A 23537-nucleotide genomic window follows, 5' to 3' on the forward strand; every position below is an offset into this window, starting at 1 on the left:
AAATAATGCAGTAACATACAAACTTATTACTGGCTTCATATGGCTTTCTTGACTTTGTACCAAGTATCTTTGAGACTGAGAAGCACAGCATTGAATTTCAGTGTTTCAGGTCCTGTTAAAAAGTATTTTCATCATACTGATGATGATTTCCAAAGATGTGACAACAGGGATATAACTCTGCTCATAATTTTACTGGTATTTTTTGTTGTTAAGGGCTTTTTGTTTAGCTGTTTATTTGATTTTATTAAGCAAAATAGAAATTGAAAGATGTATTTCTGCTTAACATTGAAATCTGTTTAAAAATAAATACCATTTCAGAATTAATCACTCCATCCCTATTCTGTGAACAATAGGACAACAAAAACCCATTTCAAAACATGTAACGTGCTTTTTATTTAAAAAGATAACCCACATGATCACAAGTGAAGTGGGCTACATTGGAGACACCCAACCCTGTCTACAGGTGCAGTTGCTGCAGTTTGTGCTTGCTGTCCCTGTTCCCTGGAAGCATCCAGGCTGTGTGGGGTTATCCCAGCTTTCTGCAGGGCTTTGCTGTTCCCAGGACACGCTGCAAATTCCCTGCAGCAGCAGATGGTCTGTGCCTGCAATCACCCTAATGTGCAGCTAATGCCCTGGTAACTGGAGATTTGCCTTAAGAATGTTCTTGTAACATTTCATTGCCTCAATTCTCCATCATTCACCATATTTTAACTGACTGCAGAGAACTATTTTAAACATTCTGCTCTTCACACACCAAGCTGGGTCTGCAGGAGACTGAATTTGATGCTGAGTACCAGACAGCCCTTTGAGACTCCAGATCTAAGATCATATCCTGACATTTATCCAGTACATGGAATGGGCACAGAAATGACTCAATTTCTAAATACCAGTCGCTGCTCAGGTTCTGCAGCTACACAGAAAACACTATTGCTGCTTGAAATCAGGTACTGCCTTCATTTTAAGGGTGATGTTTCCATTTCCCAGCTGCTGTGTTTACCAACTCCAGCATGATGCCGTTATCACTGGAGGGATGAACAGACTGTGAAACTCCAAGTGCAGCTGAACCTATCCACAGAACCAGGATCCCACTGCCCACTATTCATCCCATGCTTTCCAGGTAAAGCTAGACCTCAGTTTTCCACAGGAAACACTTGGCATTCTGACAAAACATGTAGCTGTTCCAAATTCTTGAGTCTGTAAGCACAAACAATGTGTATAATGAGGGGGGAAGAGCTGCAGAAAGCATCCTCTCACTTGGGATAGAGCAGGGAATCTCCAGGTTGAACATTCCACCCTTGTAGGATGAACAGTGCCTTCATCCCTGCCTCTGACTACACAAAGAAGAACTGCATGCTTAAGGAATAACTTCTTTTGGTCAAAGTGGTTTTATCACCTATCTTCCAAGTAGATGGCGACCTTGGGAATTAAGAATTTCAGTAGAAGTGTTTCACAGGACTATTTCACTGCAAACTGGGGGCTTTTTCTAGCCCTGAAACATCTCTCTGACAGTTTTAAGAATGGTTAAGTATATTGGTGATGATAGTTTGCCTTTCCTGAGTGAGAAGTTCTGGAATTCTAACCACCCAAAGATGACAGATAACTTTAATAAACCTCCCAAAGTGTTTGTGTGAGTGAGCTGTGAATTCTTTCTGATCCAGTGACAGTGGGTGACCAGGCTGCAAAGGTTTCATATTCCCTTGCATGGGTTTGGTGCCATGGCAGATTGACCAGAGGCACATGAACTGATTTGTAGGGATGTTTTCCCTCTTCCTCCAAATATCAGGATGATCACAAATTTAGGCAGATCCGTAACCACTTAACCAAAGCTTTTCAGAGCTGCAGGATGAGTTCCCTATGAATGGGAACAGTTGGAGTAATCCTGGCCCCAATACCGGTAATTTTTCAACTTGGATTGGCTCCTGCTAGTGACAGTGGGCTGAGAGGCAGGTACAACCCGCAAATGTGATCACAGGTTTGATATCACAATTTCCTCTTGTCTCAGCTAAAGCATAACTCCCTTCTGTAAGTGCACCTCTGTCTGAATTAAGCAGAGCTCTCACAACATGACAAATGTTTATTCTTTTCAAAGCTCACCTGGAACAAGAACAACTGACTCTTTGGACTGGATCCACAAAATCCCATGAAACACTATTGTTAGGAACTTCCTCCTCCAAATTTGCAGTTGTAATTTGATTCCTCCTGAAGAAGAGAAAATTATTTTAGTAATCACCACCTTTTGAAGAATAAAATTTTTTAAATGTACATAATTCATATATGTTCTCCTCAGATAAATTACTTCCTTCTACCTGATCTTTGAAATTGACAGCAGATCCCTCCACTACTCCTTAAATTTACAGTTTGATTTATGTAGGAGGGAGGTCTCAGCTCTGTGTTAGACAGCTCTGTCTGGAGTCTGAGCACAAGAAACAAGGGGAAAGCAATTTAAACTGTTTCTGGGAATTAGTCTGACATATCAAATGAGGAAATTGCGTGGAAATAGGAAAAAATGAAAATAAGTATTTCAGGACTCACCATGCCATGATACACTTTAAATCTCCTAAAGGTCTATGATACTAACATCAATTTATACACTCTTGTCAGTTGAAATTTTAGTCCAACTCATGTAATGCTTCACAAATACTCCCCTTAGAACCGTAAATATCAAATATATACAATCTGTTCTGCAGTCACCCAGTTTTCAGTGTTGTAACTACCACAGGAGGTAGAAGCTGTCATCTCTAAATCTGAGAGCACTTGACTGAAGGCACATCCTATGGATGTGTGGCCTCAAGGACTGTCACCATTAGGGTACACAACTGCAAATTCAGTGGGAAGTGTCAAGAGCTCTCAGCTGAACAGAGGGACAAACTTTCTTTGATAATAAAACATTTTCTTTGATAATGCTGTTCAGCATTGTTAGCTCTGATTGGTGGCAAAGGAATACTAACATTAAGGCAAACTATGACAATTTTAGTATTGTATATTATGTGTTATAAATAAGCAAAGCATGAGGACTGCTGCCATACTTGGACTGCGCCCTGTTGAGGATGCATTCTTTCCACACACGGTGAACAATACGGTTGTGAAATTTGGGAGTAATCTTGCTTGATTTCTTTGGACTGTGGACACTGACTGTCCCCTCCTGCACAGCTGGATGGCTGATGCTGCTCTGAGAGCAGCCACTTTCTCCTGCAAGAGAAATAAAGCATTAATGTCAGAACTGTTCTTCATATCGTCACTTGCTATTTTTTCCTGGAAGTCTCTTAGCAGGCTGCTGACTACACCAATGTACACATTCACTGGGGAATGCTCAGAGCATCCATACAAAACACATTTCAAAGCAACACTCCCTTTGATGGCACTGGATTGTACCAGAGACATGGGCAATAGAATTGTGCAAGTACTGGACCTCACGTGGTGTGACACACTCCACTCTGTATATTATATATCTCCACGTATCTATAAAAAATACACTCCCTAACAAATGGAGGTACTTTAGATGGCCCCTACAGCCCTGGACTGAATCACTAAGAAATAGTGAAGATAAAGCTTTTTCATTATTATCTTATATGTTAAACTTGAATTTATATAGTCTTTGGTGAGTTGCTTTAAAGATGAAATTTACTGTAATATGGATAGTCCTAAAAGCATCTATTAAGAAAACTAATAATTTATGTAGACTATTTCAAAGCAAGAATCAGTTCTTTATACTCAATATTAAACCTCACTGAGGAAATTAATGGATCACTGATGCTTTCCTACAGACACAGGCTGGGAGAGCTGGGGGTGCTCACCTGGAGAAGAGAAGGCTCCAGGGAGAGCTCAGAGCCCCTTGCAGGGCCTAAAGGGGCTCCAAGAGAGCTGGAGAGGGACTGGGGACATGGGATGGAGGGACAGGACACAGGGAATGGCTTCCCAGTGCCAGAGGGCAGGGATGGATGGGAGATTGGGAAGGAATTGTTCCCTGGCAGGGTGGGGAGGCCCTGGCACAGGGTGCCCAGAGAAGCTGTGGCTGCCCCTGGATCCCTGGCAGTGTCCAAGGCCAGGCTGGACAGGGCTTGGAGCAAGCTGAGATAGTGGAAGGTGTCCCTGCCCATGGCAGGTGGATTGAGGCTGAGGTCCTTTCCAACCCATAAATCACTCTGGGACTCTGCGCCATTTCTTTACAATATGCTTGAATTGAAATACTAGAATCAGAACTGGCTTTGCTGAGATTTTCCAGTTGAGATCTACACTACTACAGAAATTTCCAACAGATTATCACCAGTAGATACACTATTAACACAGCATATGATATTCTCAGTATGTATTTTCTGATGATTATCAAAGAGATAACAAATGAAGACATTACTTCAACATGTTTGAGAGCCTGAAAACTCTCTCCACTCCATTCCTTCCTGTGATGCAGCAGCTTTTACCCGCTATTGTACAAGCAGATGCTTCTTTCCTGCCCTGCAATGTGTTTCTGTTTAGCTGAACTGAACTCCAGCACATCCATCTTGCCAAGCCCGAGCTGCAGCAGCAGAGGGAGCTTTGGGTCCACTGGCCCGGGCAGGAGTCCCTGCTCTGGGCTGGAACAGCAAGGAGGGATATGCTGCATTTTCACAAGGTCACACCAGGGTACAGAACACTTCGTGCTCCTGCTGACGCAATCCAAGCAGCCTCAAGTGTGAAGTGCTGAAGGGACTCAGTGCTGCACATCACTGCAGCTAACAGGGAATCCTGCTGCTTACCACCAGGTGACTTGCACAACACAACAACTGAAATGGCGCACAAGCTGCCTAACCCTACATCTTCTTTCATTCTTCATGTTATGTATTTCTTTCTCCAGTTAGATCTTCCCTGATTATCTTTTTGTAAAGTCAAACATGGAAACCCCAGGCCATACTGAGGCTTGTGCCTCTAACCATGTACTTCCCTGGCTTTCAAATGTTCTCCAACAAGTGGGAACTTGACAGATGATCAAAAAACAAACAGGTCAGAACTTCAGAACTGGCAAATGTGCTCTCCTTTGGAGAAGGGGAGAAGAAATGTGTGCATATACAAACATCGCATGGACACATGCATCACATGTCAACAGCAGGAGGAAAATAAAGATAAGTCTGACGGGAAGGGAAGGACAGGAGGCATGAGAGGATAACCAAGGAACTACTAGGGCTTTCAAGTTACATTGGAATGCATTAATTATTGCTTTCTATAATTATGTAGTATTTTTATACTGTACAGTACAGCAACATACAGCAAAACAGGAGACAGAACTGCACAGCAGGCAACACCACTCTGTTCTCACACACAGACACTGATTTTCATGCATGAATGTCCCTGGCACAGTCCTGGAACACACAGAGATACCTATGGCAGGTAATGGTACAGTGACTGGAGGACACAGCAGCCCCTCACCAGAGCCCACCACACAACCCCCGCAGCCCAGACTGGTTCCACTGGTGAAAAACGCCATTCTCCAGTTCCAGCAACAGTTTGTTTTGTTACATACTTTAGACACAACTATGGAAAATATGATTAAAAGAGAACTGAAGAGATCATCTAGTCCAGTCCTTGCTTTAAAGCTGGATCAACAAATTTAACTAATCTGTTTCTTAAAAACAACCTTACAAAATGTCCCCACCAAACCTCTGAAAACACATCACCCCTCTGCCAATGGAACTTCTGTAGCTTCTCAACAGCCAGTTTATTCCAACATTTCATTATCCTTCCTCAGAGCAAGTTTTTCCTCCTGTTTAACCTAGTTTTACTTTGCTCCAGTTTGGATTCATTACATACTGGTTGCAGAGAAAAGCCTATCCTTTTTCTCCTTGAAATTCCACTCCTCCAGACTAAACCACCTCAGTTCTGTCCATCTTTTCCTGGAGGTCCTGTTTGCAAAGTCCAGGATCACTCACACTGTACTTTCCTGGACTCCAGTCAGTTTGTCCACATCTTAACATGCTCCAAACTGGACATGACACTAAACTCACATTTTAAATAGCATTGGGCAGAACTGAAGTATTATTCCCGTGCCTCACACTAACCCAGTTTAAGGGTCCCATTAGTGATTCTGGACTGCATGACAGGCTTTTCCAATCCATTTCTCCCGTTTTTCAAGGTTTTTTAATACAGTTTTTGATAAAAAAGAATTCTTTCATTGTTTGCTGGAGAGGCACCCCTCTGATACAAATTCATACTGCCCTCAAACAACAATAGCAGAGATCAAACAGAAGCAGTGACTGCCAGATTGGACAACATGAACACTTCTATATAAAAGATAGTTTATGAATATTCCAAAATAGAATCCCCCTTGTAATACTGACAAGCGTAACAGGGTTCTGAAAATCTTAAAAATACAATAGCACATTAAAATATGCATCAATACTCAAACACAGATTGTTATTTAAATGGCGATTATCTTCCTTCAGTTCGTTATTAATTGGCTTCTTGCTTATTTTAACTCTCAGTTCCTTTGAAAAACACCATTCCAAGTGAATTTACATCTCATATTCTGACTTATTAGCAGTAATTACTAAATACTTTGATTGTTTTCATCTATAGGCTCTAATCATGGACAAGTGAATCCAGACATGTTTTCTTCGCCTTTGCATCAAGGTTCAAAGGTTGCACTTGATGATCTTAGAGGTCTGTTCCAACCTCAATGACTCTGTTATTCCAGGACTGACCCTGTTGATGTGACAGAACTATCCCAATAAAGGCCAAGCTTGGGAGCTCCTCAATGAGGCTATAACAAGGATTCTTTATCCCCATCTGGCTGCACAGTCTCACAGAAACTTATTGGGCCTTTGTGTCTTTGACACTTCTATTGCTCTGTGAAATGTAGTAAGCACTGCCCAACAGATTCAAAAAATCTCCAAGCTCAAGCAGAAGGTTGCCCAGTAGTGAGAGGTCTGTGTTGCTTTGCCACACTGCAAACAGATGTACCCAGAGGAAAGGGAGCTGAACTGAATTCACCCCGTTTTGTGTAAAGAGTTGTTCGCAGCACTGGCTTTCCTTCACCACAGACCTACAAAGTCTTCCCCCAACCCTCCTCCACTGCTTGCCTTCACCCTGCCCCTGCTAACACATGCACTCCGCAGGAGCTAAGCAAAACCCAGAGTCTGAGCCCATCTCCCCAGCCCACTGCTTACCCATAACAGCCTGCTCTGGAGAGGTGGGGGGAGTCAGGGGCATCCCACAGGTACTGACAGGATCCTTCACGCTTCCAAGCCCCTGCTGTCCCACATTTATATGGCCTGCAGCACTGGCAGCGCTCTGTGACACTGGGATGTCACTCTGGGAGATGAGAACAAAGGCTGAAGGATACACCATCCTCACACCCCCTGCAGAGAGACGGAAAACCACAAGTCTTAGACACACCTGATAATATCCAGCAATCACAGCTACTTCCACTTGTTTTCAATGTCAATTTGACAAAACTTATTATCTGAAATACAAAGAGCTAAGGAATTTCCATGCTAATATACATCCAGCCCTCTGTAACCAGTACAGAGCTGAAACAAGTAGCTCAATCCAGTGAATAATGGCATGTGGGATACAGGGAGTACAAAAGCTTGAGGCGACAGAACTACTCAGATGTTCTGGTGTCAAGAGAGCTACAAGAGAATATAGGAAAATTATAATGGCTCTTTCTGATTAATTAGATGAATTTTTTTTTATTTTTTTTTTTCAAAAAAAGGAAGGAAGGAAAATAATCCTTCAGGCAGAATATTGAAACTTACCAACAATTACTTCAACTGCCACAGGGAAATCGTTGTCATATCCCAGCTCTTTCTCCTCTTTCATGCCTTCCTTTTTCTTCAGCACCATGGGGTAGAAGTACTGCCACTCCTCCATCAGCTTCCGAGTGGCGGGGTCTGACATCTTGTAGGACTGGCCCGTCAGGGTCCCGTTCAAGCCGTAAGGACTCACCAGCACTGCAACACAGCAAACAGCAGCCCTGAAGGACTCAGCAGTGCTGCAAGAGAACAAGCAAGAGTCCCACAGCAGGGCTGCTCCAGCTCTGCCTGAGCCACTCTTCCACTGCCTGAGCACTGAAGGGTGCAGGGAAAGCCACTGCAAATCCCAGCACAGGTATGAATCCAAACCTACAGAGCACTGAGCCCTCCTGAGCTAACACGGGACCCTGTGGCAGTTTGAGTTCATAATTTCCACAGCAAATGAAATTCCAGCAACTCCAGTGTAGTGAAACAGCATTCAGGAATGAGTACTCATGGAAAGAAGAGAGGACAGGAACATTTGAGACTTCCCAGCAGTGAAAAGGATAGATAATACATAAAGAAGAGTCACAATAAATAGGGAGAATTACTTGCTTAACAACAGGTATTTCCATTCTGACTCAATTTTGCTTTTAGTTGTATTTTATTTGAGTCATGAATTCAGTTCACTGAAATAAAATGTATGACTGAAGTGCTTGAGCCTCTGTCAAAGCTTTACATGTAGACACAAAATGTTTTCCATAAAGCTTCTACAAATTAACATCTCTATAAATCATCATTTCATGTGTCTCTGGGTGGGTTTTTTACTCGATGTTGAACTTTACTAAGATTTCTTGTTTTAATTGCTTTGAAATTATAACTTCAGACTATTATAAAGACAGCATAATACAATGACTCAAAATTCTTAATGTTTTTCTTTTTTTTTTTTTTAAAGCATCACATTAAAACTTCATTATGAATTTACTAAGCCATCAACTTAATTCTGTAAAAGTTTAATTTCTTACACTGGCAAATAAATAGTCACAGATGCTTAAAGTTTTTCATTGTTTCTGCTACATTTTCACACCCACCCACCCCTTGTTTTTAAAATAAAACAGTAAATAATTGCCAATGTATGAATGAAAAGCAGTCCTGAACCAGATAAGCTCAGTATTTGCACCCACATAGGATTCACAGAGAAACCATGTCAGAAAACCACATGTGTGTACTGAGTTTGTTAAATACTAACTCTTTTTAAACTGAACTGATCGATTTGTTTGGCGTGTGAGGTTACCAACAACGTGAATAGAGAGCAAGTTCTGGAGAAGCATCCCACGGTACCTTGGAAGGGCGAGGGGGAGGACTGGGCCATCTGGATGTGCTCCTCGGTGATCAGGTAGATGGGCTGGTGCTGCGCGATCTCCACGCTCGTGCACACGTTGCTCTCCCCGTGCAGGAAGAAGGTGAAGGCACACGACAAGTGCTCACTGCCGGAGAGGAGACAAAAGGAAACATTTATCGGTGCTAATGGGCTCCGGGAGGGAAATTCGGAGCTCGGAGGCCAAGCACACGCCTCCTATCCTGTTGTGAGGGTCACTGCCCGGCCGGTAATCATATGACAGAGGGATCTGTCACCAGGCAAATAAGTGACAATGTTGGCAGCTGTCTCGTGGATGTGTTTTCCTACTTGTTTCATTACAAATAAATGGGATTTTAACCAGAATTCAAGCAATAAAATTATGGGTCTTTAGAAATTCTTCAAAGTTGACCCCACAACGAAGTCCAGCAGAAAAGGAACAACAAAGGAATAGGAAAGATGTTTGCATAACATCCAATGATAATCTTGATTTAAAAATATAAAAGCTGTGAATATTACAGAAAGTTGTCAATAACCTAAGATGAACCATGGATTTGCCACTGCTGACCAAATTTAACTTGACATGAACTGTATTGAAAATGTTTTCACTTCATTCTATCCACAGAGTGACTCACATTACAGCAAAGCATTTGCTTAAATATTCCTTGCTACAAAGTCACAAGAAAAAAAAGAAAACAAAGCACATTTCATGTTTTTAATCCTCATTTTAATAAACTAAAAATGTACAGAGCTGCAGTAAGTGTGCAGAGATTTTTCTGTCCAGTTTTATGGGTGTTGGCTTTGGCACAGGGCCAGCCCTAACGGGACCTGTGTTTTACACACAGCTCTCACTACCTGCACCAAGACGAAAAACCAGAGGCAATTACAACCATTTCACTTCAGCGTTTAGGTTAACCAACTGCTCTGCTACTGCTGCCAGTTGTTTTTAAACAAAGGCACTGATGGTCTAAAACTGGGAGCTGCTCTAATCTCACTAAATCTCTGAATGATTCCACACATTGGGCAGAGTAAGTTGTCATCCTGTAGCCCAAGTTACTCTTCTGTGAGCCTCAAATCCTACCATAAGGACAGACCAGAAGAAAAAGTTCAGCTATGAAAAATCTGGAAAGAAAAGGTTACTGAAACAACAGGCAACAGCCACACTTCCTGATGCTGCCATCCACGATTCTGAAGGACTTTGTAACAATAATTCCACTAAATAAAAGGTTTCATTACGTTTCAATTTTCACAAAGGAAAGAAATTTCAGTAATCCTCAGTGACGAAGTGGTAAATGGATTGTTAAATTACATGGGGGAGAAGGGAGGGAACAGGACATGGGACAAAATGGGTCAGCCTCCAGGTATTTCTGTCCTGCTCCAAGAATAAAAGCAAATCAATTAATGTAATTAAACATCCTGAATAGTGGATTTCTATACATACAGGAAATACAAAGTTACAGCAAAGTCCAATCATTTAATCCAATCCCATTAGTTTCCTTACACAGCATGAATACCTTTAATATATAGGTTTTAATAAATAAAAACCTCACAAGAAGTCTGGTGTAATATCAAGTGGGGATGATGTCTGCAGAGAGTTCATGTGCAGCAGGTCAGCATTTCCAAAGCAGAGAGCAAAGCTGGTTTTTTCAGCTCCTGTCTGTAGGATACACACAGAAACGCTCTGGATTCTGCAAGCTTCCTACAGGATTTAACTGGGTCTTGCTTGGCTGCTATTAAACTGAAGGGAAAAAATTGGGACCATCCAGGGACCCTCTCAAGTGTCTTGCAAAGTGCTCTGGCATGAACAAATCATGTGGAATCTTATGCAACACTCACAGCTGCCCATAAACACTGTGAGGATAAAGAATACACCAAATCAGAGCTTGAAAGTCAAAATATTTGTTTGGTTTTGGAGGGCAGGCAATGCATGCCACTAACTTTCAAATGAGAATCATCTAACAAAAGAATTACTAATTGAGATCACAGAATTAGATAGCTTCAGACTAAGAGTACAGACAACTAATTATGGGGGGAAGAGGTGTACAAACACAGTATCAGCCCATTTCTCTTCCCTGGATGCCAGATTAAAGAACAACAGTAATGAATGTTACTGCTCACGCCCAGCAATAAGGACTTTATCAGTGAAAGATGGATCATTTCTAGCACTGGATCCAAATTAAACCATGCCCAGCTCTAGAAAGAGTACAACAAAGCTCACTCAGTCCAGCAGTGCTTTCCTTCAGACCAGAGCTGGTGGAGCTGCTGGCACACCTGCAGCTGACATTATCTGTCTTTCAGGCATTACCTCTGGGACCTTAATTACCTCAAATAACTTTTGAGATGCCTAAAAATGTAGCTGAATACCTTGGCAATGCAATATTTAGGACTTCCTATAAACTTTATGAATGCAAATTCCTCAGTTACTATAAATGACTTAAAGAAAACAATATTATATTACATTTACTTACATATAAAAAATCAGATGAGGATTATGAAAACCTGACTACATTTAAACTCCACAACATTGGCAGAGAAAGGAGAACAACTGATGGATTTAGGTGTTGTTTCCATTTTTAGGAAGGTCTGGATAAATACCCAGTGGAAACTGTACTGTTCTGCATTCAAACTGCACATGAAAAAAATGTCAAGATACTGCAATTCCTAACAGTTTGGAATGTATTTACTAATGTGTATCTTGTATAAAGTTAAACTGCACCCCACAGATTTCAAAATATACCACAAATGTGGAAATCAAACTGCCAGTAACAATTACTTTGGGATCTGGGGAAGAAGATGCTACAAAAAAATTAATTTAACACAACTGATTCTTTTTCTTATTAGAGAGATATTAAAACGATAGTTTTATGGTATGAATTTTATCCTTATTATTTGAAGGACTTGAAACCATCCCTGAAAACCCCTTGCTGCCATGCAGTGCACAGTGTCTAAGCTTGCTTTGTCTCAAACACTGCAATCTCTGACACACCTGGAAAGTGCAGTTGAGAGCCAGATGCCAGGACTGACACTAAAGGTTCCTTAGAAAAACACAGTGAAAATTTAAGAATCCTATATTTGTACATATTCATCCTATTTTTAGAAAAGTTTCAGGGCTGAGCATTTTTAAATATTTATTTCTCTACAGAGGAGCTTGAGCTCCCGTACTCTGCTCTCCAGGCTGCAGACAACCTCTTGTTTCTCCTTTACTTATTAAGCACTTGTCCACCAAGCCACTGACTGTGTATGATTAATTGTACTTTCTGACCAATAAATTGTACAGCTGCTTTAATTTTCCTCAAAGTTAAGACTGGGATCTAAAAGCCCTGAAATCACAGTTACCCCAAAATAGCTTCATCAAGTCTGGTGTCAGAAAAGAGGCAGCAGCAAGGCACAGGCATTAGGAAAACTGTCAAATCACTTGTTTGATGTGGATTACAAAAAAGAGGGCATCAAAAGGCAAATTTGAAACAGAAGAGTGAGTGCAAAATAAAATACTTTCCTTTAAAGTTGCTAAAGCAACAGGGCAGGAGCAGGTCACAGTGGAGTCTGGGCAGAAGATAGCATCACCTGGATATCCCTACAGTCAATAACATTCCCAACACTACAATAAATTAACAGCCCAGTATGTAAATCACCTCTTCTTAAATATGCTGGAAATAAATATCCCCAGAGAAGCCTGAGCTCCCTGAACTGAAGCCTGAACAGGCTCCCACTAAGAGAAGAGAAGAAAGGCTGCCTGCTCTGATTTTAGAGAAGGCAGAGCCTCAGTCCCAGTGCAGAGTGGCCTTAAATGTGCCAGTGCCCAGTTAGGCACTCCCCTCAGCTGAGGGCAGGGATGCACTCCCAGATCCTCCAGGGCACACCATGGTCCAGGCAGGAGCTCCAGGGCCCTGGCAGGCCACTGTGTTAGCAGAGAAATCTTCCTCACACACACCAAGAGAGCAGAGGGGTATCTGGAGCAGCAAATAAAAAAGGCCAGGCCACTTTCTGGCCCTTAGGGGAAATCACACATTCAAACCCACAGCTAAAGCTAAAAGGAAAGCATTTCCAGGCATGAGACTCCAGAGTTTTCTGGACACCACAGCCTCCCAGGAGCACCCAGCCCCCATTTCTGCATCAGCATGGGACCCCCACAGCCAGGTTCTCTCTGCTGTGTCCCCAGACACAGATCCACACTGAAATATGGAAACACCAACCTGGACCCTGCCTGGGGCTCTGTCAGTCCACACATCAATCCCTGGGAAGCAAGGACTCCCTGCCCGACTGAACCCAGCATTCTCTGTGTGCAGGAGCCAGAACAGGCTGAGGGCTGACACTGCCCAGCAGCTGGAGCTTGTCCCAGGGCTAATGAACAATTATATCACAGCACCTGAAACAACTTTTCTTCAGGCGAACACACTGCTGGCTCATGAAGAAGGGAAACTGATGTCTGGTTATGTATCACTGCCCAAAGTTACTAGTTTTTGTATGGCACTGAATAAGAATACAGGAGGCCAAACTGCAGATTAAATCATATTGCTTTGGCAATGACTCCTTTTCTCTTGATTTTGTTATCTCTTTCTCTTCCCCAACTCAAAGAAATAAAAAGAAGACCAGGGAACAGAACATCAGTTGCCAAAACTACCAGATCTTTAATAATTGTACCTACAAGTCCATTTGTTGTCTCACATATTCAGTTGGATTTTTAAAAAATGTATGAGATGCACAGACAGAAACTTTGTATACATATTAAGTGCCTTTAATGTTTTTCCAGTAGTGAAGTAAAGCAATAAGATAACAGTTTCACAATGCAGCAAGCGTTTAGATAACATTATCTAAACACTTGCTGTGTTACAGACTTATTGTCTCAACACTGGCTCGGTTGTCACCAGCAAAGCTCTTGCCAAGGCCAACACACACCTCCCTAACAGGATTCCCTCCCTGATCCCATCTCCAGCAACCTGCCACCCTCCCCTGTGTATAAATGTGTGCATATTTATAGGATTTACAGGATGGGCTGCCAGCCTGGGAGACTCGGGGGATTTATTCCTTCAATGGATCCATCAACCTGCAGTTTGACAGGCTAAGAACAGCAGCACCTGCACGAGTCCAGGGGAGATGCTGCACATCCCACCAGCCCATTCTGAGCAGTAATTCATTCCATTGCAGGATCACTTGGAACAAGACCCACATCAAGCCTGTGCTGGAGGCAAGGTGACATCCAGCGTCTGTGACCTTTGATGGGAGCACAGGACAAATTGGTCCCATTTCCTGCCCTGGCTTATCCCCATGTCTCAGGCTGGGAGAGCTCCGGGTTTGGGACTTTTTGGAGATGCAGAACAGCAGAACAGCTTTGGCTGTGAGTAAATACCACAGTGACAGTGGCCTCAGTGCTCCTGCTGAGGAGTTTGAACCTTAGGGAAGCAGAGCTTTACCCCACAGCTCCTGCAGGGAGGAACAGGTTCTGCAGCAACAGCCGTCCCATGTTTGCCCTGGAAACTACACATAGAAATAACCATATTTTTACACTGTATTGAAGCAATGTTCAGTATTTGGTCTCCTGGATCTCTGAAATAAATTTCCTGCAGTGAAATCCCAGTGAATATTCCCCCTTGGCAGAGGGATGGTGAGTGATGCAGTCAGGACTGTACCACACCATGTAGCTCAAGGCACTGAGGATTACTGAGTCCATTATTTGTTACATTTGTGCCACACCTCAGAGCAGTGCTGATTGAGACTACAACTATTTTGAATTATTTAAGATGTCAGTACTAAAAAGTGATTCTCCAAGTTTATTATATTAATTAGGAATTAAAATTTATAGAGATGAGACACTGGGTCCTGCCCTATTTAGAAAACACAGAAGTTGCTGTGACCATATTTCTATTGTACTGCAGGATATAGACTTTAAAATACTATATAAATGCATACCAAAAAAGAAACATGGAGGTTATTAAAGTTATTTTCAGGTTAATGCCAAAACAAACACATATTTTTCACTGTAAATTCTGAGCTTTTTAAGATATATGTCCATAGCATTACCAGGTATTCTAAAAACAATAGTACCAGCTGGTGAAAACTACGAAATGGATTATAATTAACTAGAAGACTGTCAGAATGGATGCAATATTTCTTGCTTTAGCATACTCAAAATACCAACACATCAGGAAAAATTGCATATAAAGCTTCTAAAATCCCTGCTGTTATCACCCTCCTGCCATCTCTCTCTCTGTCTGAAGCACTGTGTTTCAACACAGAGTCTGAAATGGGTCCTTTGAAAAATTCATTCCCATGAAAGATGTGATACCCTTTCACACAAGAATGCAGGCAGATAAGCTCATACATTCAATGTGCTCCATAAGTTATTCATGGCACATGAATAAGTTACATGTTACTTATATGTGAAATCTCCCAAAAAGCTTCTTTTTATATGTGGAATCTCCCAAAACACTCTTTTTGTGCTGTTCATCTCAGCATTTCTTAAATACCATCCAGACCTCAGAACTGTCATGAGCAGTTGTGCTCTGGAGATCAGGACTGAAAAAAATCCTTTTGAATATTAATATCCCCAAACTCCAGCACGAACCTGACGAACACTGATGGAGGTTCGCCAACCAACTATTGCCTTTTCTTTCAGCCTAAGGCATAAACTGACCTTTCCTTAATAGCTCAGCCCTGCAAAGTTTAAATGCTGGGCTCCCTTAAACTGAAGCTTTCTGTGGCAGTTTTATCTCAGATAACACAGCCATCAGTTACTCTGACTCACAACTCCAGCTGGATGGTTGACTGGCACAGTCAAAATGATTTGTCTGTGGGTCACAGACCCCAAACAGAGCTGAAGCTTTAAAAAAAGGCTTCCCTCTACCCCTCATAAAGGGATAAAAATGTTATCCTTTCTATTGAGATTTGTGTTGCACACTGGGCATTGGTGGGCAGTTAACTTCCTCCAAATTAAGTCAGCCCAGTTTTCAGTCTCACACCTGAATTGCACGAGTTGTGTGTGAAGTCAGTGATGAAATCATGTTCAGCAGAGAAACAAAAAGAGTATTTAACACTCAGGTATGGGGGAGTATCAAGCCACATTTACATTGGGAGCTTCATTTTCATAAATTAATGTTGCTCTATGAGTAAAGCCATAAGTCATCAGTGATCCCTTAGTAATTGCTTTAGACAATCCCTTACTTTAATATGTCCTTGTAGCACAGATTCACAGCTGAGTTTGTCACCAATATTTGCTCTGTGCTCTACTGGATTCAAAACAGCGCATTTAAGAAGAGCATCAACATGGAATATCACAGAAATATATCTGTAACAAATTATCAAAAATTACCTAAATTCTGTCTTGATTTATATCACCATTAGCTCTGAAAGCTAGAAATTTAACGTATCTGATAGTCTGTTTTGGCTTGAAATGGCTTTGATCTCATTTGCTAGGAATGACTGCTCTGAAACCCCAGTAAGCTGAATGAACACTGTGACGTGGATAAGCATTGCTGTGTGTTTTACAGGGCTACTCTGTTATTATGGAGGCAGAGTCTGAAAGGTCACGTTATTTGTTTATGTAACACAGGTGGTGTTCTTACAAATAACAGCTCTGAGTTCTTCAGAAACCAAACATTCCCTCACCTGGGAACACCAAGCTGGAACAACAGCCCAGTGCTCTGCAGACCAGGCTAGGGAGACCTGAAAAAATTAAAAATGTGGGAACAAAACCAGCTGTCAATGCTCTACAAGAACCCTGACTAGTAGGTATGAGGTACAAAGGGAAATAATACGTACACATCACATCATTCTCAGACTGCTCACAGCATGGAGAAGAAAGCGAAGCAGCCATTGACACTTCTGCTTGCACCACATGTTTAAATTAGGACATGTTTAAATTAGGGAGGGGTTGTGTGAAGTTTTAAAATTATTTTATCCAAATTCTTTCAAGATAATCAGTTCTACACAAATCCTAAAAATGAAGCTCAAAAATAAGGGAAACCAAAATGCTATATAAAAAAAAATACGCGTTTCTTAGAATCAAAGACCTAATTTTCTCACAAGCAGCCAGGCCTCTCTCCCTGCTTTGTAAGTTAAGCAGCAGTGGCATGGTAACAGTGCCCAGTAATTCACAAGTTAACAGACACCACAATTCATTTGCGCCCTCCCAATTTAAATTCCTGCAGTCTCAGTCACAGGGATGCTCTCCAGACCTGCACACAGGCTCTGTCACCGCAGCCAGAGCACAACCGGGGTGCGTCCTGCCCATGTCTGAGCTACACAAATAAAGCCCAGCCCATCAGAGGCTCCTCCTCTGCTCTGCAGGGCCAGCACTGCCTTGTTTTTCCCGCCTGCTAATGTAGGTTAATGCACCCTTCTCCCCTTCACCCCATGGAGGATGAGCTATTATCCAAAGTAGCATTATATTAGATTAAGGCCATTCAGGAAAGAGATTCCTGGGAAAAAAACAGCAAACTGAAAGGGAAGAAGGGCCACACGTCCACTTCTTGTTTTCATTAAGTTCACTCCACATGAAATTAAATTAATTGGTTTCATTCACATCAACAGGGGGAACTATGGTTACCCAGGTTGTTCAGCACAGAAATAATAATAATAACAACGTTGTTCTCAAAATCTCAAAACTATTGATGCAGTTTTGATTTGTATTCTGTGGGCTCCCCAAGGGAAAAGAAGTGAAGCATTATATTTTGAGTTTTATGTCATAGATTCACGTAACCTTAAAAAGAAATTCAGACTGTCCAGGCATTAAATCCCTGCACCCACTCTCCAGTGTGAGCAAAGTTTAGTTTTTCTGGCAGGAGAACACCAGCACTGGGAGCTTTCCAGTAAGGAAGCAGCACTGCTCTCAGAAGGTGACAGGTGGGGACCTCCTGACCATCTCACATCCATTTAGAAGCGGCAACTGGAACCAGGACTTGTAAGTGATGCAAGACTTGATCCCCTTCTAAATTAATTTCTTCCCACAAACCAAATCTTCTGATATCTTTACATGATTATAAATCTATAATAGTAACTCAGATATTTTCAATTACAGAGCACAAAGAGAGGCGAATCCTGATGGAGAGCTTTAATATTCCCAGGACTCGCAGCTGAACCCTTAAATGTGACAAGACAATAGCACTACTGCAAAATAGAAGGAAATAATGCTCAACTATACCCTGATAAAATTAAGCAAAAAACCAAACCCCCTCACTCCCAAATGACAAACAAAGCCAAGAGCTTAAATGTCTCCACATTTCCTCACTCAGCACACCTTGCTTAAGCACGAAGGACTGAGCATAAAATGCCCTTCACACTACTGTGGAAGAGCACAAGGTTTAATGAGCTAAACAGAAAGGAGACAAAGTTTTAAGAGATCTGAACCTCATTTTACAGCATGATCTCAGAGAAAATTTGCTGTCCTTTGCTGTATGGTGTGTAAAAGAGCCTGCAAAGGCTGTAAACACCTCCTAATGCACACTGAAATTTGTGCTGTAAGCCTGCTGCCAGCTGTCCTTTAGGAGGATGGCTGCACAAAATTATTTCACATACGTCCATTATGCAGCATGATCACAATTAATGGAATAAATTTTATGATTCAAAACAAATTAAGCAACATGTAGAAAATTCTAAAACCATGAAAAATGCATTAATTTATTCATTGCCATGCATTTGTGATCTTTCCACTTTCAGAGTATGGTTTAATTGACTAGTTTAGAGACCAATTAATCCCTTTACATTTAAGTCAATCACTGAATCCTCTCCAAATAATTTATCTCCGACATGCTGCCTCCCATTTGATGTCCCTGGAGAGTGACTGCAGTTGAAACAGGTGGCACACAAATCACATTTAGGAATGGAGAAAGAACTGCACTAGCAGGGATACAGAGCACTAAAGATGCACAATTCAGTCAACCACGTTCACTCCCTGATGTCCATTACTTCAGGTCCTGAATGTTTGGGGGGCTTTAAATGACAACTGCAGGTCACACATAATTATTTTAATTTTTGTTGCTTTCTAGTCCTCACCTACCTACTGCTCCTCTCTTCATTTTTTTACAGGGCACATGGAAATAATTCAGTGTCAAAGATAAAGAGAGGTGGATTTGTCACCAAGGAAATCATTCCTCAGGTAGGGAACAGAGGTATTGGACACCAAACCAGTAACCTCCAGCATCACAATCCTAAGAGGAGGGAAAAATCCCAACATATCGAGGTTTTTTGCCTATTAAAACCATTCACAATCTCACCAATATTGGAATGGGGCAGGACATTTTATTGTCTCACAAAATAACACCTTAAAATGTATCAAAATGAAGGTAGAATTTCTCTATTTAAAAAATAAAGTATATCTGAAAATGAGCCAAGGACTTCACCTCTTCTATAAGGTGCTCAACCAAGTAAAAAAGCTTGAAAAGAAAAATTATTTCAAATAAGCTAAAAAGAGCTCCTGAAACAACATTAGGCTCAAGTAGAAATGAAAGTATTATTTTTGAACATAAGTCCAAGGCTTGTTGCATTTAAACATTTACATAGACACATAATAAAGAAATTATCTGAAACATAAAGAATGTTCCAAGAACACAATTCATAAAAAATAATGGGAAGGAAAAATAATTATTCTCGTATCAAATATAAGATTTTGTGTTTTCACTTCCAAGTAATCTTGTAATATAAATTATTTTCTGCCTCATTTCCCTCTTGAATTAAGAACAAGTTTCTGTCAGAAAATGAGAAAAAAACCCCAACCCTACCACTGCAGAAAACATTTCTGCAGTTAAAACTATTTTATAGAAATGCCTCAAATACCAATTCAGTGTCTTGGCAGGACTGAAACTCCACCCACATGAGTGAACCAGACAGAGTTCTGGTGACCAGCACCCACCCACCGTGGGCCACTGACACAGAGTGACCCCCAGAGAAAGGGAAACCAGGACTTTATCCATCCCCCACCTCCAGCAGCTCCTGATTTCTGCCTTCTGAGACCTGTGGGAGCTTTGTGAAGCCCTCAGTGGGCTCAGTCCCTGCAAGCCCCGGGCCTGTGCCCTGGCCTGTGCTGCCAGAGTGCTGACTCAGGATCTCTGCCAGCCCAAACAATTCCTGAGGCAGGAATGTGCTGCAGCCGGGCTTTGTGCTGCATTCTCACCCACCGACACAAACTCAATGCTTCAAACTTTCAGGCTTGTTCTGTGGTGCTGCCTGTGCTGGTGGCACAGGTCTGTTTGATGTTCACAATGACTTCAACCCAAACATGGAAATAAAATTAAAGAAATCGCTCTAAAAGCCAGATTAGCCAATTAATTACCAGGCAGAAATTACACTGTTCTGCCATGTGTATGCAGCTCTCCACATGAGCAATGCTGAGCATCAGTGCTCAATGCAAACCCCACATATGGACAGCATGCAGGGAAAAAAACATGCAGCTTGCCCTGATCTTCCAACCAGACCTCTTCTCAGCAGACTCAGCAGTGGAAGGGAATGTACCCACAAGGAAAAGCTGAGATCCATGAACTCAGCTGTTAAAAGGTAAAGCAGCCATGCTTACATGGACTCCACAGTGTTCAAACAGTTCAAGTTCACGAAACTTAGCTCTGACAACCCCTAAAACATCATTATTTCTAACAGGTCACCAGGATTTGGCAGGATTTTCCTCAAGGTCACAAACACTCTCTTCAGGTTTTCAATTAAATACTGTTGTTTTTTGACTGAATTCTAGGGTGAAGGAAAAGCAAATAACCTCTTCCCAATTCTAGTTCTTCCTCCCTCAACCTGGTCACTTGACAGGCTGCCAAAATTTCTGAACATTTAAACTCTATTGTGTGCTACAGCTATGACTGTTACCATCCTATTCCTGAAGGTTCCAGGAACAGAGAAAACACAGGATTTAGCAGTGAACATGGGAGAAGGGAAATGAGTTAGACTGAAGTAACAGTGATACCCCTCAGTGTAGTCTGCAGCTTCAGGATCAAAATTTTCCTGTCTAGCCCAGAGAAACTGTCTCACACTGCAATTAATAAATGGAACCACAAGAAAAGGAATTTTATATCCATTTTCTCTCCTCTTTTTTAACATCAACAGGAGTCTCTGGTGGCTCTTCAAATGTCCCTGTGTTGGTACATCCTCCTGTCTGTGCTGTTCTGTGCCACGTGCGGCCTTACCCCATCCTCAGTCTGCTCTCCAGGGAGATCTACCAGCCCTGACCTGTCTGCACCCAGCTCTGCTCCGAAGGGAAGACAGCTGAGAGCAGAAACCAGGAATTTTTTTGTAACACTGAATAGCTCTTTTTCACACCAAGCACCTGAAGACAGGCTGAGTCTTCATAATATTATGTTTACCTGACCTGTGAAAGAGGAGGTGGCTTCCTTTTGAAAATATTCTGGTAAACGGTGGGACTGGTCACCAGCCTGATCTCTATCAGGAAACATGAGCAGGTTTTTGAGGGTGTGAGCACAATAGGCTGCAAAATCTCAGCACTGTTCCCACAGAGATGTCAGGTCTCTGTACACAGGCCTGGCTCAGGCTCCCTTGTTTCAGCACAATCAGCTACTGCAGGAGATACATTGACAATTCCAGAAAAAAGGCATGTAAATGCAGGTGAGCAGGAGAGCAGAGAGGAAAGTCAGAGTGAAGGTTATTTATAGTGCATGGTCTTTTGTGTGGAATTGGTTGGAAATACTAAGACTGAAGATGAATGAAGTAAAAAACATGCAAATTATTTCACTTTTTCCTCAGTACCCAGGCTGCCCACCCAATCTACCATCAGCAAAACAAAAGCCTTCTTTGTTGATGCTCAGTGACTTATTCAAAACTCACAGTGTAAAATGAGATGTTTCAGGTGCTGCAGAAGGTCTTGAGAAGCAGAGATACCATTATTTACTGATGGCAGTGCCTACATCACACAAAAAGGGACCATGGAGGTCCTTTATTCTGTCTCAAAAACTTTCCTGACCTCATGTCCTGGCAATGGCAGAACTGGCCTAGGGACACATCCTCATCAAGGGAATGGCAGCAAGGGCGAGGCCCCACTTGCATTTCATTCCAGAATTGAAGTCTAACATGTAAGAGAAAATTGTTCCCCCAGAAATCACAGATTTAATAGAAAAGCAAACTTCAAAATGGCCAAAATACAACAAGAATGTTTAAAAGTGCCACAAACATCACCCTAAAAGAGTATTTTTTAGCCCTGATTTTATTTTAAATTATTTTTAAAGCAATTAATCAGAGAAAATTCTCTTAGTACTCTCACTGAGAAAAAAAATTCTGTATGGATCTGATATTTTCTGTGCAGGCAGAAAACATGACCTGTAAAATAGGCTACCAAGTTAAGGAGACACAGAACAAAGGAAAATACTAAGCTTGTAAAATATGCTTCTTTTTAGAGAGGGGGAAATCAAGATCCTTATTCTGGAAAGTGGAGTACAGCAGTTTTGTTTGTGGGGGTTTGCTGTATTTGGGTTTTTTTGAGGTATAGAAACTGTGAATGTAAATTCAGAGTAACTCAAGTGTTTGCTGCAAAGAAAATCACAGGAGTGCTTTACATCCAAGAGCAGAGAACGTGCCATGAGCTGTAAAGGATCTGCTGCACTCCTGCTGGGAACTCTGCTTGCTCCACACACCATTCCTACAGTTATGTCTTATTTTGTTACTCCCTCAAACAACAGACTGCAAAAAGCACATCCCTGGGAACTGCACCTTCCTCTTTGGCACAGAAGACAAAAATAAACAATCCCACTGCAGCAGCTCTTGAGTCACTGATGGAATTGCCTGTTTGTATTTTAACCAGCACTGGCATAACAGAAATTAAAACTGCTCTTAAATAACAATATAGTCCAGTAAGCCCAACAATAGTGTAAATAAAATGTTTTGAATGTCTTAATTCAATATTTAGCAATGAAGAACTTTTCACATACCTACACAGAGCAGAGAAATGCCACTTCCAACTATTAGTACTTTGCAACTTCCTATATACAGCAATAAATCCACATAATGGAAACATGAGGAAAAATACTACTGCTCCTGGATGAGAGAAGCTAGAGACAAATCAGTTTAAAGAAAGCACCAGAACAACTGGCTTAAGAAATGTTTTCTAAGAAACAACACATTCTGTTTCAGCAAAGAAAAAAAATGAAGGCTCTGCCATTATTCTACATTCAAAAAAATTACTGCAAATTAGGAGTCAAAAAGGTAAACAAAAACAAGGCTCTAAAATTTCTCATTAAGTTAAGATGCTACAGTAAACAATCAAGCAAAATGCCCAAATGGAAGAAAATGGTTTTTTGCTCCCTCTCATCCTATTTCAAGAACAAAATCCAAAAGCAGACGCAGGAAATCACTCTTTAGATACACCCATAAAGTTACATTCATGCTGTCTAACTGCACCAAGGCAGAGATAATGGCCTTGGTGCAGGAATCTCTTTAGGATGTGGCCAACACTGAGGACGAGAACACAGCCAAGCAATGAACAGCCTCACACAGAGCTTTGCTTCAGCTTGGTGCCCACTGCAGCACTGGCTGGCAAT

At 41.6% G+C, this 23537-nt stretch overlaps 1 protein-coding gene across 1 annotated transcript in view; it reads right to left on the minus strand.

The window, feature by feature from the left end:
* Positions 1 to 23537, minus strand: part of MED13L (mediator complex subunit 13L) — a 168229-nt gene that overhangs the window by 37312 nt on the left and 107380 nt on the right. The window contains exons 5-9 of the mRNA XM_030286081.4: positions 9045 to 9190; positions 7728 to 7922; positions 7137 to 7328; positions 3027 to 3189; positions 2095 to 2199 (exon numbers count right to left, since the gene is read on the minus strand). Of these exons, the coding sequence (XP_030141941.4) occupies positions 2095 to 2199; positions 3027 to 3189; positions 7137 to 7328; positions 7728 to 7922; positions 9045 to 9190 (801 nt within the window). The remainder of the gene's footprint in view (positions 1 to 2094; positions 2200 to 3026; positions 3190 to 7136; positions 7329 to 7727; positions 7923 to 9044; positions 9191 to 23537) is intronic.

The sequence above is a fragment of the Taeniopygia guttata genome, chromosome 15, assembly GCF_048771995.1.
Source record: "Taeniopygia guttata chromosome 15, bTaeGut7.mat, whole genome shotgun sequence".
NCBI lineage: Eukaryota > Metazoa > Chordata > Aves > Passeriformes > Estrildidae > Taeniopygia > Taeniopygia guttata.